Here is a 27941-nt window from a genome sequence, read left to right as displayed (position 1 = left end):
TTTTCCAGCATTCTTCTGCCGTATACCCTTAGGAATTTTTTAAAATAGAAAATTAGGCACTCTGATATCTGCTTTGTGTGAAACCATGGTGTAAAGCGTAGCTGGCTGCTATTTACTGCTTGTATAGTCCTGAGAGTCCACTGTAATCAGCACAATTCTGAACTACCAATAAAGAAAACAGACATCCACCAGTGAGCTCTGTTAGGCCTTCATGCTAGCGTAGCTTCTCTCCATGAGTCATCAGCTTCAGTGTAATACCTCGTGTGCCAGCACGTTAGCGTTAGAATTTTTGTACATCCATCTTGGTCTAGTTTGTCCTAGAAGAATTCTATCATGCGTAAGTTTCCTGATGGGGCAGTAAGTAGGGAGCTGATGGACTACTTGGGCTTAGTGCTCTGAAGCTATGGCAGAGACCTCATGATTCGTTGATGGCAGTAATTGGGTTTTTGCTAGTTTTCCCCAAGAATGTGGGAAGTCCACATGAAAAAGTAGGATCTCTAGTATCAGACTACCTAATTTATGTTGGTAGCACAGTACTGAAGGCAATGGGAGGCGTATGAAGAAAATGTCCCCAAGTATTCACTGGCATAGGATTATAAGTTATATTTTTCAAGTATTATGGTATAACCTAGCCTAGCCTATATACATCTGAAAATCCGTACCATTCTTCAATACTACTGAAGTTTCTCAAGGGACGGTAGAAGCAGAGACCATATTCCCAGGAAAAAACTTAATATTCAATTATGTGTGTTTTTTAATTTAAAGTAAGTAAAGAAGACTTTCTTAACATGCTCCTCTGTTCATGCTTGGGGAGAAGAATGATTAAGATTATTTAGAAGCTTTACCCGGAACAAGCAGAATCCCAGTCTGGGACCTCTCAGGAATCTCAAAGATTAGCATGGAGCCTGTGACAGTCCGGCTTGTAGGTTTCCTCAGCCTTTAAATATAATAAACAGTGCAGGATTTGCTTCCTAAAGGAGTCACAAAAAGGAGCCTGTACAAAATATACATACAGTTCTTTATTAAACAACTGTAAACACTTCACTGTAAAAATCCATAAAACTTTATAAACAAACATTTTGTAAATAGAATCTATACTACATTAAAGAACACAATTATTTACATGCAATACTGACAAATTTGGCACTTATTGAAAAGAAATATACAAAACACTTGCTTAAAAAGAAATTTAAACTTAGAAAAACTCCAAGCATTACTATCATGCACTTTGCAAATACCTCACAAGCACTTATGGCACAGCTAGCCGAGAGCACCAGGCTCCCTGGTGAGATTTATGTAACTTTTAATGTGCTTCCATACGTTTGTTGTAAAACCACCTGAACATTGTCAAGAATAAAGTCAAATGCCATGTTCCAAACCGATTCCACCGACTGCTGCATCAACCTAAAAGGCGGGTTAAGAAAAAACACCAGGTAAGACCAACGACTCCTCGCGTGGGAATCCGTTCAAAGTGTATCGTTAGGGTTTTAAACTCTATATAATCTCAAGGTGCACAACCTTTTGATCATCATTTGGGATTCAAAATGAAGGGTACCCCCCTTTCACTACCTCCACAGTTAACAGCATAGTAGCTGCTCCATGCCTCACCAGAGTAGCCGAGTGAGACTCCCCATTCATCCTTCTGATAAAAGTATTGAATAGTTACCTTTTCATGTATTTGATAACTAGGTCCAGTTTTTCCAAATCTTTTTCCTCTATTAGGTCAGTACAGTATTTCACAACTTGTAGAATGTCTTCTTCCATTGGATCTAAAGAGTCAGGGGGGAAACTCAAATAAGGACCAACCTCCTTCAGAAGAAGGCAGGCAGCTACTTGCAGACATAACTACGTTTCTCTTAACTACCCCACTGACTTACAGCCATGAAACACGGGGTCTATAGTATGGAGATTTCAGAGTCAGCCCCAGAGTTTTAAGGTTAGAGGGTGCCTGGGTTTAGCCTACCAGATTTAGAAAAATGAGCTCCGTTTCTACAGATGAGCCTGTTCCTGTTCTAAAATCCTAGAACCACTGCATCTCAGTCTGTGGCCGTCCCGCCGGCCAAGCCAACCTGAAATGGTAGTTATCCATTCTTTGAGCAAAGTCTTCACATCACTGAATTCAACAGCTCCCGCTAGGTTGGGTGCCGGGGGTCTTCTGCAGGCAGCAGGCTCAGGCTGCAAGCTGGAAAGGCCTGGCACACCTGAAGTGGAAGCAGAGAGTTCTCCCTGTTAAAGAAAACAAATGATAAAAAGTGCTATATTTACATTAACAGTGAGTACGTTAACATCTGATCAATGGAAAGGTCAAAGTTTTAAAAAGTATGAGAACTATTACCAGAGGTTTCTCAGAAGCAGGACCTTCATGTTTTAGAAACCCATCAATTAACTTCTGGGGACTCCCGCAGGCCCCCTGCAGAGTTTTCACAGGACTAGTAAGCAACTTGTTTTTCAAAGGACTCTGAATCTTTTTGGGGGAACTGATGGGATTTTTTTTCTTGTTTCGTTTCTTTTCTTTCACTGCTGCTGGTTTGAGCTGACGTAACAGATTCTTTGGCACTAAAAGAATATGAACATGAGATCCTCAACAAAGTATGTATGGACAGTACGACGAGTTCTTGTTCCTCCTCCTCAGATACAACCCGACCTGTGCGTGCACACATCCCGACACAGGCCCCTGAGCCAGATTGTGCGTGGGGAAGGCACAAGGCTGCCAGCGCAGGCTGCGGGACACCCACTCCCTGTGCTTAGTCACGAAGTGGGTTCTGTATGGACAAGCCCATAAAGACTAACTGAGAATTCAACGGGTGAGGTATGCACGCAGTTTTGTAATGTGTTTTCAGAGACCTTCAGATATTTTGTTTTAAACCTAACTCTGATGTATCTATCTCGAGTACTCAAAAGATTTCTGGTAATCAGACTTTTTTCTGAAATGAAGGTGTTTTAAAAGTCAAGAAGCTACAGATACAGGTCCAGTTAGGACTGTGACAACACTTACCTGCATCATATATTCATTCCGCTCCGACACCAAGAGCTCTCAGCGGGACTAGCAGCTCAGACACTGGCCACTAAGCCCACCTGATGTGCTCACCCCACAAGAACTCCTTTCTCGTCCTCAGTCGTGTTACAGGGCTCTTCCCTGGCTTACCTGATGCAGTGGCCAGCTGCTGGTGAGCGGCGTTCTCTCCCTGCCTTTGTCTTTGATCATACGCTGCCTTCAGCTCCTTCTGAAGCTCAGCAGGAAGGGCAGCAAACACCTCAGGGTCCACCTAGCAGAAACAAGAAGGTTCAAAGTCAAACCTGAGCTGAGGCTCCAAAACAGATTTTGTTTTCAAATCATGCTTTTCTGATCTGTATGAACTCTTAATAGGTCCTCAATATTAAAGCTTATTGTATCACAAGGTTTTAGGGTTAGATTAAGAAAATCTGGGGTTAAGAATGGACTTAAAACCACTGCATAACTATCAGGGCAAGCAGCACTACCAGAAAATGAGGGGGGGAAAAAAATGAAAGCAGGCTCATTTGCAAAGTTTTTGTTTCTTTCTTTTTTTTTTTTTAAAGATTTTATTTATTTGACAGAGAGATCACAAGTAGGCAGATAGGCAGGCAGAGAGAGAGAGAGAGGGAAGCAGGCTCCTTGCTGAGCAGAGAGCCCGATGCGGGACTCGATCCTAGGATCCTGAGATCATGACCTGAACCGAAGGCAGCGGCTTAACACACTGAGCCACTCAGGCACCCCAAAGTTTTTGTTTCTTAAACACCAAGCCTAGACTGTGTTATTTCTCTGGCCTGTGATTCTCTATCTCCACTCAGTTATTTGAAGTGTGGCCCAAGGGTCATCCCTGCCGAATATAATAGAAACAATTCGTTTCTGTTCTACTTCTGGGTGGAGATTTCAAGCACCCACAAAACCTATCTTCCCTCTTCTCTGACAGTCTGTCTCCTTTAGATGATGCAGAAATGAGCCAATCCCTCTGCTCCCAGTGGATATGGATACTGAGAGTTTAGGGTCCAAAAGAAAAGAGGAAATGAGATCTGCCCTGAGCTGGGGCAGGACGGGTGAGCATATGTAGGTAGAAAGTCTCTACTAACTTACCTGTGAAAATGCTGGAAGGGCTATGACGTTAATTCCTGCGTCACTGTTAGATTCTTGAGGTTCTGGTATTTGTAGCAAAACCGTCCCAACTGGTTGTGGCAAAATTCCTGTATTACAGCCATTTACTGGCTCTTTCCTTTTGTCGCCATGCTGCTCTCCTTGCTGACCAGCACAAGCCTGCTCTATTTGTTCCCGGAGATCGGGTGGAAGTGCTTCTAAAACAGACTGATCGAGCTATAAAATACCACAAGAGTCTGAAGTTAAAGCGTGCTCACAGAGGAGGTTAGAAGAGTTAGTGTTCTCATGTTCACTTCAATTTGAACATCCTGGATAACCAACAAAGGGTGCAGAGAAGCAGGCTAGAAAAGCTAACCCTCCGAAGCAGCACATTTTCGGAAGGTTTTTCGCCTTTCACCATTGAAGCCTGGCTTGTACTACGTGGAGTCCAGAGGGACACGTGCACACTGCACACCCACTACACCAGCAGCACCGCCGGATCAGGCAGGTCCAAACACTCCCTGGATCTCTGGCAACCGTGGCAGAGAGACTTTTCTCAGACCCACCCGGGGTCAGGGGCCAGTGCCTGTGGGATATGTCAGATTTCTGGAATGCAATAACGGAGTCCTGTTTACCTGTCACACAGTAGACTATCTGCCCCCAATTACAAATAATTCTGGTCCTGACAACACTAAGAAAAAAGGGATTCTAGAAACTAACTTTTCTCTAGCCTACACACCAGATTCCTCTAGACATCTGTGCCCTTCCATTTAGCAGCATGGAATCCCGTAAGCTGGATAGGCCAGAGTTGTACTTTGCCAGGAACAACTATTTCTGGATAACTCACTAGCATCTGGGACCCAATGCAACCGTCCCTTTCCCAGCTTTAAAGCCAGCATGTAGGTTTCCTTCAGCCTCCCACTATTTAGTAGAGCAGAAAAATGGACTTTCCCAATATAGCTTATAGTGCTATCTCAACCTTACAAGGAGCAAAAATTCCAACCGTATTACACATTTACCGCGCACATCAACAGGATTACTGGCTTATGTTAGGAAAATCATTCACTCTACAGAAAGTACTGTTTCCAAATGCGGCAAGAAAAACCTTGGATGTAGGCCCCTACTAATGAGCACCAAAGCTGTATTGCTGAACAGAGTTAAACCTGTATTATGACCACTGCTACAAAGAGATAAAATGGCTACTGATGGCAGTCTGCAGAACTGGCTTCCGTCCACATTCTACAACTTGCAAGAGTCGCAGATCTTTCCAAAAGCAGCACCTTTTTCCTAATGTGATCTTTCTCATTTGGAATTCAGTCAACACGTGATGTGTCCTTGATCTACCTGACAAGTAGCCCTGTCCCCTTCTTGGCTATGCTGACAACTAAAAACATCATTCCTACTTTGAAACTGCTTTTGCACTTACATAATACTTAGAACTATAAAATATACCTGGGAAGGTGATGGAACCTCTATACTCAGGTTAAGTCTTGATTTTAAACTGATGGGAGAATGCAGACCATTCCATTTCCCTGAAGACTCAGCTTTGCTAGTAACAGGATTGACACTTGATGTCAGGTGTGTAGAAAAAGATGGCATGAAAGTGCAATTTCTAGAGGCAGAGGATATTTCCAGATCCATAGCAGCCACAAATACTGAAAGTATAGAAAATACATAAAACAGCTTCTTCATGTCCTTAGGGATGGGATAATATGGATTACTTTAATCCACTGTAGGTAAAAACAAACTTATACTACTGACTCCTTATAATCCAGAATGTCAATGTGTTTCTTCAAAAGTAGATCCATGCCAGACAATTGTTAGATTAACTTATTAGCCTTCCTAAGGGTAAAAGCATCACCAAAACAAGAACCACAGTTATGACCACTGACCTTCCTTGTGCTCCTCTTCTGTGGATTTCTTAGCTTTCTGAACTTGGAAGAGATCCAGAACAGAGTGTGACCCACCAGGAAAGTGGCTTGACTGAGCTGACGGGCGACTGGGGCATGCGGAAGGGTTTGGATTGGTCGGGACCAACTGATTGACTTGAATCCCAACCTAGAACCAGAAGTGGAAATATGTTCAGGAAAACTGAAGCAAGAATATGAATTAACTATGCAAACTTCTCAGCTATTCCTTTTTTAAAAGATCTTCTAGGTCCTATTTCTAGAATAAAAGATTAAAGTATTCCAACAGTATTCTATTACGACTTACTACAAAAACTACTGACTAGCTAGCAAGCAGTTATTCACCTCAATCTTGGGAGTATCCAATTCTATCCAAATATATTGCAATCTCTTCAAAATCAGAAAAATCCAAAAAAGTACAATACTTTTATACCCCACTAAAGTTCTGATCAACCAAATTTTTAACATTAAAAAAAACTCCATAGAGAGCATTCTACTTGCAGCCTTACTTCATTTATCATTTTTGTTTAAAATGAAGTACTTCTCAAGTAAATGGGTGTTGGGGGGATGGGCAGTGCCCGGGGGTACACCACACCCTGAGGCGTCTAGATAACAACACCCCACACCACCATAAAGTCTTAATATAACAGTATTTCAGAGAGAAGTTTTAATCATGTCTGGTTTAGTAATTCTTTAATCCTTCCAAAAATGCCACACCAACCCAATAAATGCCTTTTACTCACATATGTGTACACACACAATGGAACCTGCAAGGTTCATCCTTAAGAAAATTGAGATTTGGGGGGCGCCTGGGTGGCTCAGTGGGTTAAAGCCTCTGCCTTTGGCTCGGGTCATGATCCCAGGGTGCTGGGATCGAGCCCTGCATAGGGCTCTCTGCTCAGCAGGGAGCCTGCTTCCTCCTCCCTCCCTCTCTGCCTGCTTCTCTGCCTACTTGTGATCTCTATGTGTCAAATAAAATAAAATCTTTAAAAAAAAAAAAAAAGAAAATTGAGATTTTTACATTTTTTTATACCATTTCACCTACATGTCCCAAAAGCATGTTTGTGTGCCTGTGGTAAATGCTCCCTTCTAGAGCATCAACAGACATCAGAATGAATTTGGTTAAAAAGGATCTTAAAGGTACAAGAATTATTTGCAGTTCTATACTCCTCCCAGTCCCATTTACTTCCAGGGGATTGAGAATGGGAAGCAAGATAATGTAGGTAAAATAAGCCCTTGGTTAACTAAAAGATACTCTAAAAATTTAAGATAAAATCATTCTACACAGAAAACTAAGAGCTTTCAAAACAAATTTGACTCTATGCTGAAAAATAACAGGATCAGATCAGTTAAAAAAGTCAACAATTTTTCAGTTTCTATTCTCCTGATATTATCTCAAATAAGATGAAAATACGCACATAAACCATTACCCCCCTCATGACCATTCTTAGATCAAGCCTTAAATGAGAAAAACATTGCAGAAAGGCAGAATTTGAAAATGTTATGTACTTACCCCTCTCATATCTGATATATTTAGTTTCATTGTATGAAACATGTTTAGTGTAGCTTTTCCAATTATCTTTGCACTATCTGTTGCCTGGTCGAGAGTTACAGTCCTGTAAGTGATAGAATTAACTTTTTTAAAGGAACAAAAGCTACATCCCATATATATATTCACTGGTACCTCACAGGTATTGAACTATTTGAAAAGGCACAGGAAACTTGTCAAGAAAGTTACAAAAAAGTTTAAATAATTAAATACTAAATATAATCACTGAAAATGAATGAGAATGTCTTCCTTCAAGGAAACCAGTAATAACAAATTAATTACACTGACAGCAAGGAGTAAAAGAAAAACCATAAAGAACACTCGAACTTTGAGATACAGACTAAAGAAGACCTGGCCAACTGAAAAGAAGTTGGAAAAAATTCTTTAAAAAGATGTATTTAGTTAACATGTATAATATACAAATAACATGCATATTATGTTGCAACTAAGGCATGAATGTAAATATGTTTGAGATTCCAACAGAAATTTTAAATTTTACATTAAAAAATTAAAATTTACATTCCAATATTATCCATGTTGAGGTATGAAAAGAAGATGAATACCCATGTTTTATTTCTTGACTTTTGTTATGTTTGAAGTAAAGCCACTGAATAATTTCAACATGTGAGTATGTGCATGACAATTCTCAGAAGCTCTAGAAATCAACAAACTTGTGGGCAGCTATGACAAAGGAAATACAGCGGTACCCTGTCTAAAACCCAGTGGGACTGGAATATACAATTCTTAGATCTTTAAGAATTCTTGGAGGGGGAGGGAAGACTGCCAGCATTAGTATGTGCTAAAAACTATTTTATTATATTTTAATTTTCTCAGTATGTGAGGACATTATGTACATCCATGAAAGTTACCCATATTTTTAAGGAAACCATTTGCAAAAAATTTCCATTGATTTCTTGCCTCAATTAAGTTTATTTCATACAAATAAATCCAGAAGAACTTAAGAACAAGATTTTTAGTGGACCATGGTGGTTTAAATGTGTTTATCTTTATATCTTTCCAGAATACCATTAAACTGTCTTGGAAACAATTAAGTATTGGGTCAATCGTTATTTATTTATTTTTTGGTTAATCGTGATCTAGAAGACTGAAAGCACATTAGAAAATCTAAGTTTACCAAATATGCCTGCTATGCCTAAAAAGCAAGGCACCAGCTTGAGAGAAGTCAATTTATATTACAGAACCTCAGAAACGCTCCATGATTGGAAGTGTCAGGTGCCAGCAAGGGGGGTGAGAAGGGGGAGAGAACGTGTGTGTGCCAAAGAGAGTCAGCCCTTCCTCTGGGATGCTCTATACCTGGCATGTCGACGCTGAGAGTCAGGGGACATCATGCATGGCCAAGGGGAGGGAGGCGCCTCACTCAAAAGAAACTACACTCTTCCCACCCAGACTGCTCTTCCATTGAGAAATCAGAATGCCAGCTGCCATCTTCACACGGGCTCACCAACTACAGGCTGGAGATGGGAAGACCTCTCTTAATGGCAAACTGACAAGCCTAACAGCAAAGACCATAAATACAACTGGTTGTGAAAACCCAAGACCAAGCCCCTCAACAACTCGTTTATGATGAAGCCCACTGGTCCACATGTCCCACTACGAATCTAGAGGCTCCACATAAAATTTTAGAAGTTCATGTCTCAACAGACAGCCATGGACTATCACACAGACAGATGAAGAAAACCTCTAATTATAAAAACAATCAAAAGAAAAAAAAGTATCAGAAGAAACAAGTGACAGAGGAACAGAAGAGTATTTAAAAGAGAGAATACAGCATCTGTTTAATAATAGATATTCATATTTAAATGTCCACAAAGAATTAAGAAATACTCCGAAGTTTAAAATGTTGGTAGAAATAAAAAATTAATATTGATGAAGTACCTGGCACAGAAACAAAGACCAAATAAAATTCCAGAACCCCTGGGACACCTGGGTGGCTCAGTCCGTTAAGTGTCTTCAGCTGAGGTCATGATCCCAGGGGTCTGGGGTCAAGCCCTGCATCAGACTCTCTGCTCAGCAGGAAGTCTGCTTCTCCCTCTCCCTCTGCTGCTCGCCCTGCTGTGCTCTCTGGCTCTGTCAAGTAAGTAACTAAAATCTTTTTTTAAAAAAAAGAAATAGGCCATCAAAAGAGCACTGAGCTTCTCAAAAGTAATCCTGGAAAAAAAGATGACAATGGAGTTTGTCCACAATGTGATGATTTCTAACTATAACTTTTTTTTTAAAGATTTTATTTATTTATTAGACAGAGATCACAAGTAGGCAGAGAGGCAGGCAGAGAGAGAGAGAGGAGGAAGCAGGCTCCCTGCCAAGCAGAGAGCCCAATTCGGGGCTCGATCCCATGACCCTGGGATCATGACCTGAGCCAAAAGCAGAGCCCTTAAACCACTGAGCCACCCAGGCGCCCCCTAACTATAACTTTTAAGTCAGCAAAACTACTGAGCATGAGGACCGATAGGTTCATAACAATTTATACCCATGCCTTCTTTCTCACTAGATACTAGGAGGAGACAAGGGATGCAAGAAAACAGGATCCTACCCAGATCATAGAGAAGGGACACCCCTTCAGTCCCAGTCCGCAGTACGTCTAATCCCGACTGCACTGGCACACTGGAGGGCCCCCAGAGAGTGCTCCAAGAGAAAAGATCAAACCAGGTGATTAAACACACAAGGAGGGAATTTGGCAAATTCACAAAAAAGCCAACAAAAAAAATAAGAAGCTCAGTAACTCCAGGACAAACAAGTTCCACAAAAAAAGGGAATGTGGTCATAGCAGACTCTATGATCAACCATGTGCAGCTGCACAGGGTCACCATCACGGAACACTGCTGGGGGCAAAGGAAATGCATCAGGGGAAACAGGAACAGGCAGTGGAAGAGACGTAGTGCAGGGGACTGTGTGTGTGTGTTTATAAAACTAAAATTAAAAGCACATATATATAAAAGAGAGCCACAGCAGGGGAATTATTTCCCCGAAAGAAAAACTGTTAAAAGAAAACTCCCTATGTGATAATTAAGCCACAGATCTCAACTTACATAGGGCTCTTTGACATGTCCTTTGTCTTACAGTACTGTAACATATCACAGTCTGGGAGGCACATGATTTCCACGTAGCTAATGACCAGAGGTAACAGAATCATGAGACATGGAGTACCACTTCTTGATTCAGCCCAACATGACTATAGCTGGGACTACAGCAGCGACCCACAGACTTTTTCTGTAAAGGGCCAGAGAGTAAATCGCCTGTGCTTTACGGTGCCTCTCAAACAGTCTTCACTTTGCACAGACTTTTAAATCAATACCATTCTTGGCTCACACAAACCACATTAAAACAAGCCCCAGGCTGGATAAGGCCCACAGGACACAGCGTGTCAACCCGGAAGCAGAGGAAATACAAGGTTAGTTAGAGTATTTCATAATCCCTCCCCTAAACCATTCCTCATGCAGTTAAAACATCACCGAGATGTTAGGTTTAAGTTAATGGTTTAAAACTGATCTGAATGTTCTTAATATTTATAAAATTACATCTGTTTTGAAAAATCATGTGCTCTTTTACATCATCTTCTCCAAAATAAGTATTTTTTTAAAATTTCATTTATTTATTTAAACCAGTATTTACTGAAAGATTTTGAGAGAGAAAGAGAATGAGAGAGAGAGAGAGAATGAGAAGGGGGAAGGGTCAGAGGGAGAAGCAGACTCCCCGATGAGCAGGGACCCCGTTGCAGGACTCGATCCCTGGACTCCAGGATCATAACCTAAGCCGAAGGCAGTCACTTAACCAACTGAGCCACCCAGGTGCCCTCCAAAAGAAGTATTTTAAGGACACAGCAAAATGTACATCTGACTACCCAGCTATGCATAGCAGATTGTGAACTGTCCTGTGGTTATTCAACTGAATCCTCATCTCGTTAAAGACAAACACTGAAATATCTGTGGGAGAAATGAGCTGGTATCAGAGTTTTGCTTCAAAATCACTGGGAAGAAAGGGAGTTAGGATGGTATGGAGGCGCTGACAGCAGTACTAGAATCAGGTAATGGGTTCACAGGGGTTCACTCTACTGTTCTACTTTTAAATGTTTTAAATTTTCCTAATGAAACTCCTTAAGTTCAGGACAAAAATGGAACAAATACCAACAACAGCAAGCACATAATGTGTTCACAAAATGGCTATTATCCTTCAACTGGGGGTCGGGGGAATAAAGTTACAATTAATCCTAGTTTTCTTCATGTTAAAATTATATTTTTGGAGTACCTGGATTCTCCAAAAAAAGGACTGAATGAGGCTGATTTTCTTATTACTACTAGAGTGGCCCCCCAAAATATACAGTGCTAAGTAACTAGAAGATATTTAAAAACACATATACGAAAAGAGGAAACCAGTGCCAGTTCTCTTCCCAAAGAAAAATTATTTAGTTTTTGAATAACCCTTCCCATGTATCTTAAACAAATCAAGTTCCAGGTTACATTCTCAGGAAAGGAATTAATAAACTAGATCTGATTTTTCCCACAGAAACCATGTGTAAAAAGATCACTTTATTCCAGAGTTAGGACCTAACAACCAACTTATTATAGAAATGATCACTAACAGTGTATTTAACTAACTACAATTTGAAAGACAGGTACGTATCAAAATGTTTATTAAAATAGGTAAATATAACAGCTAAATCTTACCAACTGCATAAAAATTTTATAAATATGTGGTTTCACGTACAATTTATAATCCTTGTTTTCATGGTGAACAAATGCGTGAGTGACAAAGCTGGCAGCTGCCTTTGACTGAGAGCAGTCCTCTTGTGACTTCTGTCAACAACACCACACACAAAAACATAATTGGTGCAGCTGGCATGAGCTAAAAAACTTTTTTTTTTTTAAATAAACACACAATTCCTTATGCATGGCTTTCAGGTCAGATGTCAGACAAAATACAGTGTACCACTGGTATATAAAATGGTACACAAAAATAAGTATTTTCTTCTGGTCATAAACCCTAAGTTTCATATTCGCGGCCCTCACATTTAAAAAAAAAAAGGGGGGGGTGTGGAAGGGTTAAATGCTTTCTCCCAGTCTTCAGAGACTACAATAATTAATCATTTCAAAAAGAGAACCTATACCTCCCTAAATAAAGCAAATGTTTCATTAAAATCACTTTCTGAAGCACTGTGCTGAGGTTTCCCTCCAGGACCCTGTTGCCACCCACAACTGTCACCACCCTTTCCTTCTGTCTGTGCACAGAAGTCCACAGCCTAAAGACTCCCTCCAAAGGTCAGGCACACAGGTTCCCGTGACCAGACGAACCTGAGGGCAGTGATATGACAACAATGGCCTTGGGATGAATATCCAATAACCCCAGATTGTACAGATCTTTTAGACTCTTCCTTGGTTTTCTTCTTTTTCCTATTATTAATTGTAATAACCTGCATTGGAATATCAATTAGCCAAAATCCTTTTACACATAAGCTTACCTGGCGATGTTATCACAAATCCCATGGCCTCCAAATTTTGCAGTTTCGACTGGGGCCCCAGGCTTTCGCACCATGACTTTGAGTGTCAGGCGTTTACCCTTCATGCCGGCAGCCTCAAGTCGTCGCTGAATTTCTTCTGAAAGATTGAGAAGAAAAGCTTCCGCTTCTTTTGGCTATGGAAAGACAAACAGAAAAACTCCACTGTTTTTCTAAACACTGAACAATTCTCAAGTATTTTCACTTTCAAAATCAAACATGTACACTCTTTATATCCTGAAAGCTGCAGGGACAAGAGTAGAAAGTGTTCAAGCAACAAGAGTCTATGGGCTAGCTGGAGAGATGGGACTAGGTGGAGAGATAAAGAACAGTAAATAAATGGATAAAACTCATTAAGAGATCGATACCTGGGTAAACCTTATTCCATAGTTGATCTCAGCTGAAATAGATTTTCTTTCCTTTTCAGTTCGAACTGGTCTATCATCCAAACCACGGCAGAACCTATAAAGCATCTGACCTGTTTTGGGACCAAATTCTTTTTGGAGTTTTGCCATTGTCATATATTGCAAGTCTCCACAAGTTTTAATTCCCAAAGAGGTCAACTTGGATTCCATTGAACGTCCAACTCCTAGAAAAGGGGATACGTATAATTTTTAATTCTGCACATAAACCATTAAAAACAATTTAGCAATGAGAAATAATTGTCATTCACTCACAAAACAACTAATCTCCCTCAAAATTTTTAAGTGACGTAACTGAAACATCTCATAGACTTTAAAGAACTGTTTAGTGCAAATGCTAATGAAGTTATTTCTAGAATCCTCTCCTCAATCTGAGCTCCAGATATAGGTGAACCTTCTCAAATATGTGTAAACTACGTAAGTTCTCAGAAGAATGCCATCTTTATTCATTACTGAGTAATATCAAGATTTCCATCTTATTGAGAAAATCAGCAAATGAAGTTATAGGCTTGTTTACATGGGCCAACAGTATGACCTACATGTGAAGAGACTCACAAGTGTTAGGGATTCTACTATGATTTCGGTGATGGCCAAATTTCATGACAGTTTCAGTCTCACTTTCTATGAATGGAAACTAGAACAAGAACTTGTGACATAAGTCCAAACCTAAAAATGCTGCTGTCACACTTGGTAAAGTAACTTGGGGATGAAACAACATGGCAGTGAGGGCAAGATAGATCTCTTTTACTAACAAAGATTATCTCTCTAAAAGGTCTCAACCCCCCCACAGCTGGGCCAGCACGCAGCAGTCCCTGGGTCCTTCTTTTCCAGACACCAGGTCTGAGCTTCACCTGGAGAATGCTGATGAGTTCTGTCGCTCTCAATTTGGCCCAAATCTTAACAAAGGTACACATATCTGGAGAGATATTTGAGAGTAACCCAGAGAAACTAAAATTCTGATCAGAATGGTCTGCATACAACCAAATCAGTAATTTCCACCAATAAGGAAAAGACTGTTTCTGGTCTTCTGCAGGACCTCGTTAACAGCTGAGTGACAGTGGCTACGTTGTGCTCATCACTTGAGCATCCTTTTTTTTTTTTTTTTTTAAGATTTTGTTTATTCATTTGTGTAAGAGAGAACACATGTGCACACACAAGCAGGGGGAGTTGCAGGCAGAGGGGGAGCAGGCTGCCTGCTGAGCAGGGAGCCTGATGTTGGGCTCAACCCCAGGATCATGACCTGAGCCGGAGGCAGACACCCAACTGACTGGGTCACCCAGGCATCCCATCAATCATCATTCTTCTAGCGGCTATTCTGAGAGCAGTCTTCAGTCCAGGTTCTGCCAGGAGCAGCTCCCGGAGCAATTACATAGGACATAGGGTTAGAAGGCTGCCAACCTTACAAACGATCTATGGCCATGGAGATAGGCAAGACAAGTTTAAAACAAGAAAAGTTTTTCCCTCATGGATAAGATGAAAAGTGTTAAGCGCATTGCCTCCCATCTGTGCCATTTTAAAGTTCAAGTAAAAAGAGAGAACAAGAAAGAATTACCAGAGTCTGCTTTAACATCAGCAAAATCTGCCAGAGGAATACCATTCACAAAAAGGTAAAATTCTAAGTGAAAACCATCTAAGCTTCTTTCAAAATGGAGAGAACCCCAAGGTAAGAAGCAAATCATACCCAAGGCTGGCCAAAGTCAGACACTCTACACACTATTCATCGTTCAAGAAAGGCTTTTTGTCTCTGTTACCCCACACCCCACTCTCAAACTGTGATATTTCCCTTAGAGATCTGTAAAGCTGATATGTTCTCACTGACCTGCAAAATCAGCGAGAGGCAATAATCCTGGGTTATTTCTATATGTGTAGCGTGGGGCAGGGGGAAAACCTACTGTTTTTGAGAATATCTTCAATACAGTGGAACAGAATTATTATTCCTAATAAATACAAAAGAAAGGCTATCATATTAAGTATCACCAAATGAACAATGATCAACCTAATCTAAGTGAATTGCCCCTGTAGGGAGGAAGGGAAGACCCTGTCTGCTGCAAACTCATCTAATGAAACAAGTGGGAGAGGGAGGCAAGTGGGGGCGGTGCCCCACCTCTAGCCCCTACTATTCTGAGTGGGGAGGAAAAATTAATCAGCACCAAAATCCTGACAGGGTTTTTAGTTTAACTGCCTGCATCATGGAAGCATTTATAAAGAAAGGAGTCCCCTCAAAGAACACTCAAATTGAGTGCAGCCACCTAGAAAGGAAAAAGTGAAGGAAAACATGCTAGCTTAGAACCAAGTCTCCAAGGAGAGGAGGAGGAGAAAAAAAAATAAAAAGATGTGGAAGCTCCTGGTCAAGCCACTGGGACAAAGACTTGCTTTCTCTCCTTGAAGGGGAACTATTACTCTAAATTAAAAATTGCCAGTAATGTCTCCTCCCCTGGCATCCAGACTTGAAAGTACAATAAAAGACACAGGAGAATCAAGTTTTAAAGAAAAAGGTTTTCACCATTAAAATAGCACTGTCCAGCAGAACTCTGTGATGATGAAAACGTTCTCTACTTGTGCTGTGCAGTCCAACAGGCACTTCCCACATGAGGATGTTGAGCACAGAAATGTGGCTAGTACAAAAGAGGAACTGAATTTTCATTTTATTTGTAATTCATTTAACTTGAAATGCTACTGCCTTCACTTAGCTCCCGGTTCCCATATGACAACACTTCAGATCTTTATGTCCGCCTACAGGGTTGTCGAGTTTCTCTGAGAATGGCTGGGGGCCCAAACCAAGCATGGGCTGAACCAGGTGCAGAAGGTCCTCACGGTAGGGGCACAAGCATGAGGTGAAAGGCCTGGCAAAGATCTCAAAGAATTCACAGAAACAGGCTATTGCAGTTAAAGAGTCGATGGGGATGATCCTTTCTTTCACTAAATAAACAGATCTCATTAGGTAATTATTTGTTAGCCTAACATATAATCACTATTCTGCAGAGTCCCCGAAAACATAAACTGACTTAAGTAATGTGTTTTCTCCTTCTCGTGTAGCTACGATAACTGTGTACAGCGTGCTGGACACACTGCGTGCCAAGTAAATACTTACAGGCACAGAGGGCCAGAGCTTGTAGAGGACAAGTGAGGTGTCATCCTGAGTTTCTTCTGGCTATTGGTTAGAGAGCAAAATTTCCCCAAAGCATGTCCCACAAGATGTTAATAGGCACTATATATTCATCTTCAAATATCTGTAGGAAATTACTACTTTTTAACAAAGATAAATAGGTTTCTTTATTGTAACAATTCTCAACTTTTACTAAGCAGACCCTCCACCAGGGATGGTTCCTGCGTGCATGTGAAAACTTTTTTTTTCTACCCCCCCCCCAGCCCCACCTGCAAAGAACAGCCTGCATTCTGTAGAGCACACTTTGGGAAAAGATGATTGCAACACCATCTTCTACACAGGCCTAACAACAGTGCAAAGCAACATTCTGCAAGCCTCTGTGAAAGGTTCTCAATCGATCTGATTGAGAATTTGGGAATTTGATAAAACTCAAAAAACCTATGGAAATCACGAAGAATTGTGGGTATGAAGAAGAGAGGAGGCCACATGGGAAGGTGGCTTGCCAGAGGGAGCCACTCTTGCTGCCCTCCCACTGTATTTCAGACATCCCTGAAGAAATGGAAGGCTATACTTAAGAATTTAACCAAGACAGGAACTTCACAATTGCCCTTCAAGAAATAAAGTCCCTCTAGCCAGCAAGCAAACTAAAGTGAAATGTTCAGGAATGTTCAGGAAATACATCACTGTATATAAACAAACAAAGTCATTCAGTTCAAAGATGGTGTTTCAGACTGAACTGTGTCTCCTTAAAATTTGTATGCTGAAATTCTAATACCCGATACCCCAGAATGTGACTGTAATTAGAGAGAGGGCCTTGAAAGAAGTAATTAAGATAATGAGGTTGTATACAAATGGGTTCTTTTTTTTTTTTTTTTAAAGATTTTATTTATTTATTTGACAGACAGAGATCACAGGTAGACAGAGAGGCAGGCAGAGAGAGAGAGGGAAGCAGGCTCCCTGCTGAACAGAGAGCACGATGCGGGACTCAATCCCAGGACCCCGAGATCATGACCTGAGCCGAAGGCAGCGGCTTAACCCACTGAGCCACCCAGGCACCCCCTACAAATGGGTTCTAATCCGGTATGACTGCTGTCCCTGTTAGAAGAAGTTAGGACAGAGACACATAAAGAAAAAATACCATGTGACAATACAGGGAGAAGACGGCCAATCTACAAACCAAGGAGAGAGGCCTCAGAAAACAACCCTAACAACTCAATCTTTGACTTCTAGCCCCTAGAATCTTGAGAAAATAAATTTCTGTTACATAAGCAGTGGCATTTATTACGGCAGCCTGAGCAAGCTAACGGAGATGGCTAGCACAGGAAGTCCAAACACATAGTTCACATGCAGCTTTAAATACACTGTACCAGTGTATTTAGAAGCTTGCAGTAAGATGTGTTATTAAAACTTTGAATTTTACTGTCTAAAACTAATTTGCTAGTTTGAGTTTAGAAGATTATTCTTCCAATTTAATCTCAAACTGATAATCAAAATGTCCTATTTCACAATTCTAACATTAATACATTCTTTTAAGTTATTTACTGGGGGATCAGGAAGCTTTAAAACTAACCTACTATAAAATGGCATTTTGGTCATTTACTATTTGATAGCCTATAACAAATTTCTAAGGTACTTCAGATTTACTTTTATAAGATTTAAGAATATACATCTAAAAATATCAGTAAATCCGCTTTTCACAAGCAAAGGACTCAAAAATACTTTCACTGAAAAGGTACGGTCTTGAATTTTCCCCACAAGAAGAGTGTGTTTTTTAACAAACAGGATTATCTGAAACAATATCAAGGATTACTGCATGGTTTAGAGAAATTTCTTAGATCTACCATAGCAAATCTAAATATTTAACAAATGTGAAAGGAACTATCCTTTAATTATTAATTGTGAAATGAATTGTTCAACAACAACAACAACAAAAAATTACATCTCCTCAAGGTCCCAAAAGGGCAACTGTTTTTCAGTTATAATTAATTATATTTGATGATTTCTCTATGGAAAGATATTTACAAGCTAGGTTAGCCACACAGTAACCACATAACAATATAAAATAAACATCCTCGCTCTTAGCAGAGAAAGGTAGAGATGGACATTTTACTTCTACCTCTGATTTTTTATTCTTCCTAATAGGATTCATATATTTTCTACTTATACAGCTATTTGCTTACTAAACTCAGAAACCTGTCATGAGCCCATTAGTACATTTTTATAAACAGAGGAATCGATTCTCAAAATTTTTTATTTAGCCTAGAAGTACATAATTTCAGTTAAGATTTATTTAAAAGACCAAAAATCAACTTCATCATATTCTTTTTAAAATGATTGCTAGGAATTCCCTGATCTTGCCATTTGAGAAATATTTAAAGTAAAATATGTGAGAAATAGAAATAAAAGGTAACATTCAGGTCCTGATTAGTCAACTGAGGGTTTACTCACTGAGGAATTCCAAATTCTGTTATTCATGGCACTCAATCATGGATTAAAAAAAAAAAAAATTAATTCACATGTTTTGGAACAGAGAGTAACATTGTAAAATTATGAAAAGCACTAATAGATATTTACAACCAACCAGAGTTAAAAAACAAAGATCTGTATTTACCTGGTAGATTACTAACTAGCTGACCTCTGATAAAATCATCTACTTCTTCTGGTTTTAAATGGTATTGGCCATCTGGTTTTGCTTTTCGAGTTGCCATTCTAGCAAGGAGAATATTAGAACCTATAAAAGTTAAAAAAAAAAAAAAAAAGGAAAAAAAAGTTTTCAAGAAAGATTCACCACAGTTATTTTTAAATTAAGATTCTTAACAAAGACACCTATAGACAAGTTACCTATCAAATTTCTTTCAAAACCAATGAAAATAAATAATTCCCAATTCTGATAATCTCAAACAGAGTACAAAACTAGCAGAATTTTGTTAAACAGGACATATAACCTGCATGGATACTGGATAGAGGCTTCCCTTTGCTTCCAAACTAAGTGTCATTTCAACATCTCCTACCCTGGTAGGATGGGAGAAAGCAGTCCCTAACCTTACGATCGGAGATGCAGGCACTGGGGGTAACGATGAGAAATTCCATCACCCTGCCAACCAATGTGTCCAGGCTGAGCAGGGAAATAAAGCCAAAGGCATGCTCCTGGACGGGGGGAAAAGGGAGCCTTAAGAACCCAAAGTCTCACTATATAATCAGAACATGTGCAGTGGAAACCAAGGATAGGCAAGTCTTACAAACAGAGAGGGACAACGAGGGCCCAAGTGGGGTGTGGACGTGGAAAAGTAAAGCAGAGCAGAGCCAAGACAATGGGGGAGGGGGAACAGAGAAGGTGTCAGGGCTCTGTAAGAGGAGGAATTTATGGAAGACATAAAAAGGACATGTCTCAGTTTTACAGAAGACTTTTGTAATAGCTATGTGCTTTCCTAGGGTAAATATGTAGCTATTCATGAAGAGAAAACGTTCTGCAAAGTCAGAGCAAAATGATAAAAGTGGTGAGTTGTGGAGAGGCAAAAAAGATTGAGGAGTGGAAATATCACATGGGATTTTCATTTTAATTAATGACTGAACTTAAAAGAATGCACTCATATTGTCACACCTGTAAATTAAAAAGAACTTTTTAAACAACTAGAACCATGCCAGATACTGGAATACAGATAATAAGCCCTAAATGAACACTGAGAAAGATCTGTAGGCCAAACACAGGGGAGTAGAAAGGTAGGCTAGCTAGAACTGGAGGAATGCTAAGAATATACTAACCATGTTTTTTATTTTCTGTATGTTATGATGTTTTGATATCTTAAAACTCTTCCTGGCTGGAAGGAGATGGCCCTCCCAGGGCTAGCTGGTTTTTAAGGACAGAACACAATTACCTCCCTTAGGAGCGCACCTCTCACATGCAAGCCAGCCACCCCCAACCATCTCCTCATCAAGCTCACACACAAAGACAGTATTTTCCTGCCTTAAATCATCCAGGCAGGACACCAGGCAACTAGTACAAAGAGATCCCCGTTTATATATAATCTAGATGGTAACAGGATTATCCATAATAGTGAATCCAAAGCTGTTTATTTGTCCAGCTTTTCCCACAGAAACCCCTAAAGGTTCTGGCCTCACTCCTGCTTCAGCCTCATGACCAAAACTGGGGGCTTCCCCATGTGGCCCTATGTGGTAGAGCATGCCTCCTCCTCTTCTCAGCAAGTGTAAGGAATAAAAACCTTTCCACGGCACTGGCTGCTCTGTGTCATCACTCAGCTCCCTCCATAAAGTACAATTCCAAGGGTACAAATGAGATGGGGAACTTCAGGGGAAAGAGGATTTCTGAATGAAAATGGAGAAGGAGTAGTTGGAAATGACAATGACTAACTAAGAGGAAGTTACATCTATCTCCCAAGCCTGGGATATACAGAGTACAGGCGCAAACACAAGTAAAAGAGGTATCCTGGCAAGAGCAACTGAGGGTATGTTCCAAAAGGAGGAGGTGACTCAGGGAAGCTGAGGCATCAGAGATGCTCAGAGGACACAACAGCAAGAGCCACCGAAACAAGGACAAATGATGGGAGGGGCTGAGGAAACAAAGCACAAGGATTAAAGATGAAACAGACAAGAGCTGGGGAGAGATAACACCGTGACTAAGAGCCACTGGTTGATTAAAGGGGACTTCTGGAACTGAGAGGAAAGGAAGGTAAGCATTCTAGGAAGCTAACGTTTCCCAAGTAACTAAATTACACCAAGACTCACAGTAACACTTAACTCCATATCCCTCCTGCCCCAACCACCCTGCTTTAAAGGAAGCTATGGCTCACTTAAAAAGAATGTTTACAAATACTGAATTCACTTCTTCCCACTTCTGAAAAACTAGAAATATTCCAACTTGTTTATCCCAAAGACATTATCAACCATTTACTTGCCTTTCTAACACGTCTACCTCACGTACTGCATGAATTTGAGTGATGCTAAGAAGGGTCTTAGATGTCAGGTCTATGCAGTATGGTAAAAAAAAACAAATCTAAAAAAATCACTCCTAAAGATTAAATGATATCCAATGATCATAAAGCAATGCTTTGAGTAAAGGGAAGGGTACAAGATAAGCTGGATACTAACCAATTCCAACAGAGGCCGCACATTTCGTCTGGTCTTTGATTTCCATGCGGACAGCATTTGCAAATTCATCAGGAGTAAGTCTGGTCTCTGCAAGGATCTCCGTGATGTCTACCAGTGCTTCATCACAACTGACAGCTTCAATGTTATGTGTGTAGCTGTCAACACAAAGCAAAAGCAATGCATCACCCAGCAGCTTGCCCTCGAGGAGACACAAATGTGGCAAAGTCCAGTCTTCCTCTGGCATCTTTTTTCACATTTTCTTTTAAGACTTTTTAAAATGCTAAAAAGTATTAGCATTTTAATTAAAGTGGCCCAAGTGCCATTATTAGTCACCTAACTTTTAACTATAGAACTAATTAACTGATATTTTCTTTTTCCATATTAACTACCAAAAATACAGCAGAAATTATCATTCCAGTTTCCCTATGCTGAGGATACAGCTCTGAAAAGCTGAAAAGTAGTGGACGAATTCGAACTGTCAGAACATTTAATCTAAAAACTGTTCAAACATGGTTTACCAGAATCCTGAACAGATAGAAAAATCACATAAATCAAGTCAAATAAGTAATTGATGATCTCCTACATAAAAATACAATTAAATACCTTTTATTGTAGCAGGCCTAGAATACAGGATATAAGGGTCAATCACCCCCAAATACCTGTCTGAAAGAACACTAACTACATTCCCTGAATGTGGGAATACTGTGGGTTTTGACCACGATCTACTGACACAAAGGACCTGTTTTAATTAGCTGAAGAGGAAAAGGAAGAACACAGCTGTCCTATGGCTCCAAAGCTAATTAAATATGCAAAACACAAATGGAAGGCAACCAGAAATGCCTCAAGGTCAAAAACGTACCTTCAATAATCTAGATGGTAACATATACTATGCCTTGTCTCACCTATATCTTGCTGCAGGTTACAGATCGGAATAATTGGCTGATTCATTTAAAAATAAATATCTGTATTCATTTAAGAAATGAGTGTTTTGGGGCGCCTGGGTGGCTCAATAGGTTAAAGCCTCTGCCTTCGGCTCAGGTCATGATCCCAAGGTCCTGGGATCGAGCCCCACATCTGGCTCTCTGCTCAGCAGGGAGCCTGCTTCCACCTCTCTCTCTGCCTGCCTCTCTGCCTACTTGTGATCTCTGCCTCTCAAGTAAATAAATAAAATCTTTTAAAGAAAGGAAGAAAGAAAGAAAGAAAGAAAGAAAGAAAGAAAGAAAGAAAGAAAGAAAGAAAGAAAGAAATGAGTGTTTTGTTTACACTTAAATAAAGGGTGAAATCTGTAAGAGCAGAAGGGTATACCTGGCAGGAGGAATTCTACTTCCCAGTGAAAGCTGTCCGAGGTGTGGAGAATATGAAACCAAGGATTTCCAAAGGATGGAAAAAGAGTAACACTGTGCCATTTTTTCCCCCAAGTATAGCCACATGCCACCGACAGTGTCTCCACAGACTAAAAGGATTTCAGGACTAGTATGTGTCATGGCTCTCTCTCAAATCCTCCTGATGATTCAGGCAGCTGCCTGAATGTCATGATGCTTGGAACACAGAACACGGGAGACCATATCCAGCTCAATCATCCACTCCCAGCCCTCACCTGGATGCTTCTCTTGAGCTCAGCTCTGGAACAGGATTTAAAAAGCACACTTCCCACTTGGTACCACCAACATTCATATAGGTGAGATCTTAAGGACAGCTGTGATTATAAATGACTTATCATTCAGCACTCAGACCTACATACTAATACTAATGCAAGATAAGTTTCATCTATTCCTTGTATTTTCTCTCTTCTGCTCAAGTAGAGAGTGCGTATCGTTTCTCTTTGTTAGGATCAGCTGTATTAACAACTATTTGTACTTCATAGATACTCTATAAATATTCAAAATCATGCATAAGAAGGGAGAGGAAGAGGTGAAGACAGAGGTACAAGACGTATCTCTTAGAACATTAATACACTCCAAAGGTCAACGAACCTTGGCCTACTGTCCAGATGCCTGTCTAGGTAAATAAATATTTAATGGCACACAACCATACCCATTCACCAATGTATCTGTCTTCACTTTAAAGATTTTATTTATTTATTTGACAGACATAGATCGCAAGTAGCCAGAGAGGCCGGCAGAGAGAGAGGAGGATGCGGGGCTCGATCCCAGGACCCTGGGATCATGACCTAAGCTGAAGGCAGAGGCTTTAACCCACTGAGCCACTCAAGTGCCCCTGTGGCTTTCACTTTATACAGCAGAGTTGAAGAGCTGGAACAAAGACCTTATCTAGCTCTTCATAGAAAAAATACTCTGTCTTCTGCTATAGCGTATACACAGCCTGCCAGGACTTATTTTAAATTTTGAGCTCTGAATATTAAATATACTATAAATAAAAGTTAATCTCCTTTTCTTAAGCCAACTAATCAACCACCCAAAAACTATTGCTAAAAACTAAGTTTTATAAAAACTAACTTTTGGCACACCTAAATGATTTTAGAAGATAAATGGTTTTAGAGTCTCTACTTGTTAACCCATCAGTTCTATAAACAAAACTATAATTCAAATGTAATAAAAGAAAATAAGGCTAAAAAATGTCAATCCTTCGTCAGTCTGGTTTCAGAGGAAGAAAATGAGAGCCATGAAGTTCTACAGGCAGAGAATCAATTTCCACTGACATCAGGAAGCATTAGAAAAGTCTGAGCAGGGCCAACGTGTCCCTTAAGACTGAACTACTGATTATTGGGCTGATTGAGGAAAGGGCTCCTGAAAGAGAAGCATCCAGCAAAAGTGGCCGGGACACCCCTAAGGAACACCAGACCCTCTTCACTATTAGATAAAAGAAGAAGAAGAGACGTGGAAGTGACCACAGTGTTTGCTGTACCTTGCTAGTGTATCATACATTGTTCGTGCAACTTCCTTATATGCATGAAAATCATATGGAACAGCTTGAAGACTGGGACAAAGTTGTTTAGCTTGCCCAAAAAACATTCCATTCCTGATGCCAACTTGTCTAGAGAAAGAATAAAACACAATGGAGGTTAGACTAGGACTAATTTTCAAATGCTTAATCAAATATCAAACATTGACAGTGTGTTCCCCATGCCACCAATATACAATTTTCACTTAATTCTCATTAGGGATAAACAACAAGCATTAAGAAAACTAGTAAGTTTGATTTCCTCCCAAAAGAAAATTGCACAATGGTCTGATTAGTGTAAATGACACGTGGATGTACCAAAATGTTATTAAAAACCAGATTTGGCTCTTGTCTGTATATGAAGCTTTCTCCAAAGACTCAGAGCTCTGGCCCCTTTGCAGAGATGCCAGCATACCATATGCTGGTGAGATCACAACCACCTCAGAGCAGGAATGTGCTGTCAAAAGAGGTTTTCTTCCCCTAACACATGGCACAGTTTGGCCAGGATTCGTCCCCCCCAAAAAAACAGAATATATACGAAAGAACTACACAAAACAGTGCTATGTGACAAACAGACAAAATGTACTCATCCTATTACCACCCAATTCCCAATTGACCAATTCCATGCTCCTGAAGTGGCTCCACAGTGGTTGAGATGCCAACAGCATTGTATATGGTAGCACATCACTCTGGGCAGGAGCCAGGGTTCCAGAACTTTGAGGGACCTAATTGAAAATGGTAAATTTTAAATCTTTTGTGTGTCTCAATGCCCCACATTACCTTTGATATTTGGAGCATTCAACACAAAACAATAATCATGGAATTATACTTAATTAGTAAAATTCCATTTGACCACTTTGCAATGAATCAATAAAAAAAAAATACCTCAAAGTAAAAGCACAAGTGAAATAAGAAGCACTGCTTCACCAGATTATATGTTCCTATGTAAATACAACAAATAGTTATTCTATACATTCATGCAATAAATATTTACTAGGCTTTAATTACTCAGAGGTCTCTAACACCCTCCCCATCTCAGACCACTACTGAGAGCCACCACGGAAAAGAATGCCCCAAGTTACTCAGAGGTAAAGGCAAAATCATATGCATTTTTTATGGACATGAAAACAGTATAAATTATCTGACTGCAAAGCTCCCAGTAGATGAGAAATATTCTAACAGGAAGGAAAAGTGACAGTGAAATAAGTGACGAGTGACAAACAGCATGGTGAAGAATATTTTTTCATTCATTCAACAAAAATTTATGTCTCAGGCATTTTGTTAGGTGGTAGGCAAAAGATGGTGAACAAAACAGACCCCATGATGTTCACAAGGATGACCCTGCACTCACCCAGCACAAAACAGATTATAATCAATGGACTTTATTTTATAAGGCAGGGAGGTATATATGTAATAGTTTTGAAGTCTATATAAAATCACATACAATTTAAGACATTTTCGATAATGCTTGCTATGTAGGGTCAGCATGCAAAAGCTAAGCTTACAAATTAAAGGTAATTACTCATTTTTTGAAAAATGTGTTACATAATTGTTATGAATAACATTATATTTATATTTACTATAATTTTTTTCCACTTATTCAAAAATTTTCAAGGGCACATTACTTAGGAAAACATAATACAACTACTTATGTAGTTGTGCACATATACAGCTTGGAGAGAAATGCTTAGGAGCCACCAGACATGGTAAGGAAATTATAAACAAAAAGGAAAACTAAGAGATTTCCTATAACTAAGGGAAGCAAAACACTCGGAGTTGGAGTTGGGAAACCGGATTTGTTTCATAGAAAATAAAGGAGTAAAGGCAAATATCCAACAGTCGGAAATGACTTTTTGCTACGGTGACTTATCTACTTCTGTCAACTAGGTCCCACGCAGGATAAACCACCAATACTCCATCAGCGTGTGCTACAGAAAGCAATTATTCTCAGGCTTACACTGCACATGTAGGTCACTGTCCGTTCAGTGTGTTAACAGGTATCCGTATCAATAAATATAGTAAAGCATCCTTAGAAAATAATTTAAAAATTATTTGATCTTAAAAAATATGTGATTCAAAGATATTTGTATATCACTACGTATTCATCTGCCTATCTACCTTCTCGTTCTATATGAAGCTTGCTCTTTCTGATGAGCAAAACGACTAACAGTCATGCATATTCTAGCCTTTGTATATACATCCTACCTCTCCATGAGTTCTACCATCTCGTGGGCACACACCATCCTTTGCAGACCCATGATCAGTCTGTGTCTATTGGAAACTCATGAATGCATAAACCTGGGATGATCATCCCCACAATCTAGTCCCCACTCCAGCCCCAGAAACATTTCTCTGATGAAACTGTGGATATACATATTTTTAAAAAATCTTCTCACCTAAGGAAAATATAATTACAGGACAGCAACAAGAAAAGGGTATCTAAGAACTGTTTTCTAGAGACTTTTCTTATCAACTGCTTTCTACAAAATGAAAATCATAATTAAGAAACGAAACCCCAGGGCGCCTGGGTGGCTCAGTGGGTTAAGCCGCTGCCTTTGGCTCAGGTCATGATCTCAGGGTCCTGGGATTGAGTCCCGCATCGGGCTCTCTGCTCAGCAGGGAGCCTGCTTCCCACTCTCTCTCTCTCTGCCTGCCTCTCCGTCTACTTGTGTTTTCTCTCTGTCAAATAAATAAATAAAAATCTTAAAAAAAAAAAAAAAAAAAAAAAGAAACGAAACCCCACTGCTATGGGTTGTGTGGGCTTTTTTCCCTCCTAACTTTCACTCAAATTCCTTTTCTCATCACTTTATGTATGTCCTTAAAACAATCACCAACTAAGCATCTTGCTTTTGGCCCATATATTGTCACCCCAATTATTCTGTAGTACATTAAGCTCGACAACACTATCTCTGATGCAACACGACCACAACATCCAAACACCAGAAGTGCCTAGCACCTAGACACAGTTGTGGCTACTTGAGCCCAAAGGCCTCAGGAACAGGAAAATACTTTCACCCCTGAAGCGGACTTCTTATCCCTCCCACCCAACCCTACTTGCTGGCCAGCACTCAGCTTGGGGGTGCCGAACTAGAAGTGACATCCTTCAGGCAGTACAGAGGGTGGGGCTTTCACTTCACCACCAGTTGAGCAGAACTCAAACACTGATAGAACATTCCCAAGCTTCCCCACACCCTCCAGATGTGAACCCAACTGTCCAGCCACCAGATGCACACATTGTCACACAGTAACTCAGTGGGGGAAAAAAAGACTAGCCTTACTGAGCTCAACACAAAATCAGCTCTGAACTGCCTGGGCTAATAAAAAGAAAAAATCCAGAATGCATCTGGTATT

General features: G+C 40.1%; 1 protein-coding gene across 6 annotated transcripts in view; it reads right to left on the bottom strand.

Annotated features, from left to right (window-relative positions):
• Positions 1–1002: 1002 nt before the first annotated feature.
• The window catches only part of REV1 (REV1 DNA directed polymerase), a 96706-nt gene continuing 69767 nt past the window's right edge, over positions 1003–27941 (bottom strand). For 5 of the 6 annotated variants that reach the window (XM_032351834.1, XM_032351833.1, XM_032351835.1 and 2 more), the window contains 14 exons: positions 24555–24683; positions 21690–21844; positions 19195–19314; positions 13424–13644; positions 13020–13192; positions 7511–7613; positions 5983–6148; positions 5543–5745; positions 4094–4327; positions 3146–3266; positions 2336–2556; positions 2070–2226; positions 1667–1769; positions 1003–1404 (listed from right to left, as the gene is read on the bottom strand). In XM_032351834.1, the coding sequence (XP_032207725.1) occupies positions 1293–1404; positions 1667–1769; positions 2070–2226; positions 2336–2556; positions 3146–3266; positions 4094–4327; positions 5543–5745; positions 5983–6148; positions 7511–7613; positions 13020–13192; positions 13424–13644; positions 19195–19314; positions 21690–21844; positions 24555–24683 (2218 nt within the window). In that variant the 3' untranslated portion in view covers positions 1003–1292. Of the gene's footprint in view, positions 1405–1666; positions 1770–2069; positions 2227–2335; positions 2557–3145; positions 3267–4093; positions 4328–5542; positions 5746–5982; positions 6149–7510; positions 7614–13019; positions 13193–13423; positions 13645–19194; positions 19315–21689; positions 21845–24554; positions 24684–25188; positions 25316–27941 lie in introns of all 6 variants that reach the window. The other variant, XM_032351837.1, reaches the window with a different exon arrangement.

Source organism: Mustela erminea, chromosome 7 (assembly GCF_009829155.1).
Source record: "Mustela erminea isolate mMusErm1 chromosome 7, mMusErm1.Pri, whole genome shotgun sequence".
Classification (NCBI taxonomy): domain Eukaryota; kingdom Metazoa; phylum Chordata; class Mammalia; order Carnivora; family Mustelidae; genus Mustela; species Mustela erminea.
This window is presented reverse-complemented; position numbering and strand designations above follow the sequence as displayed.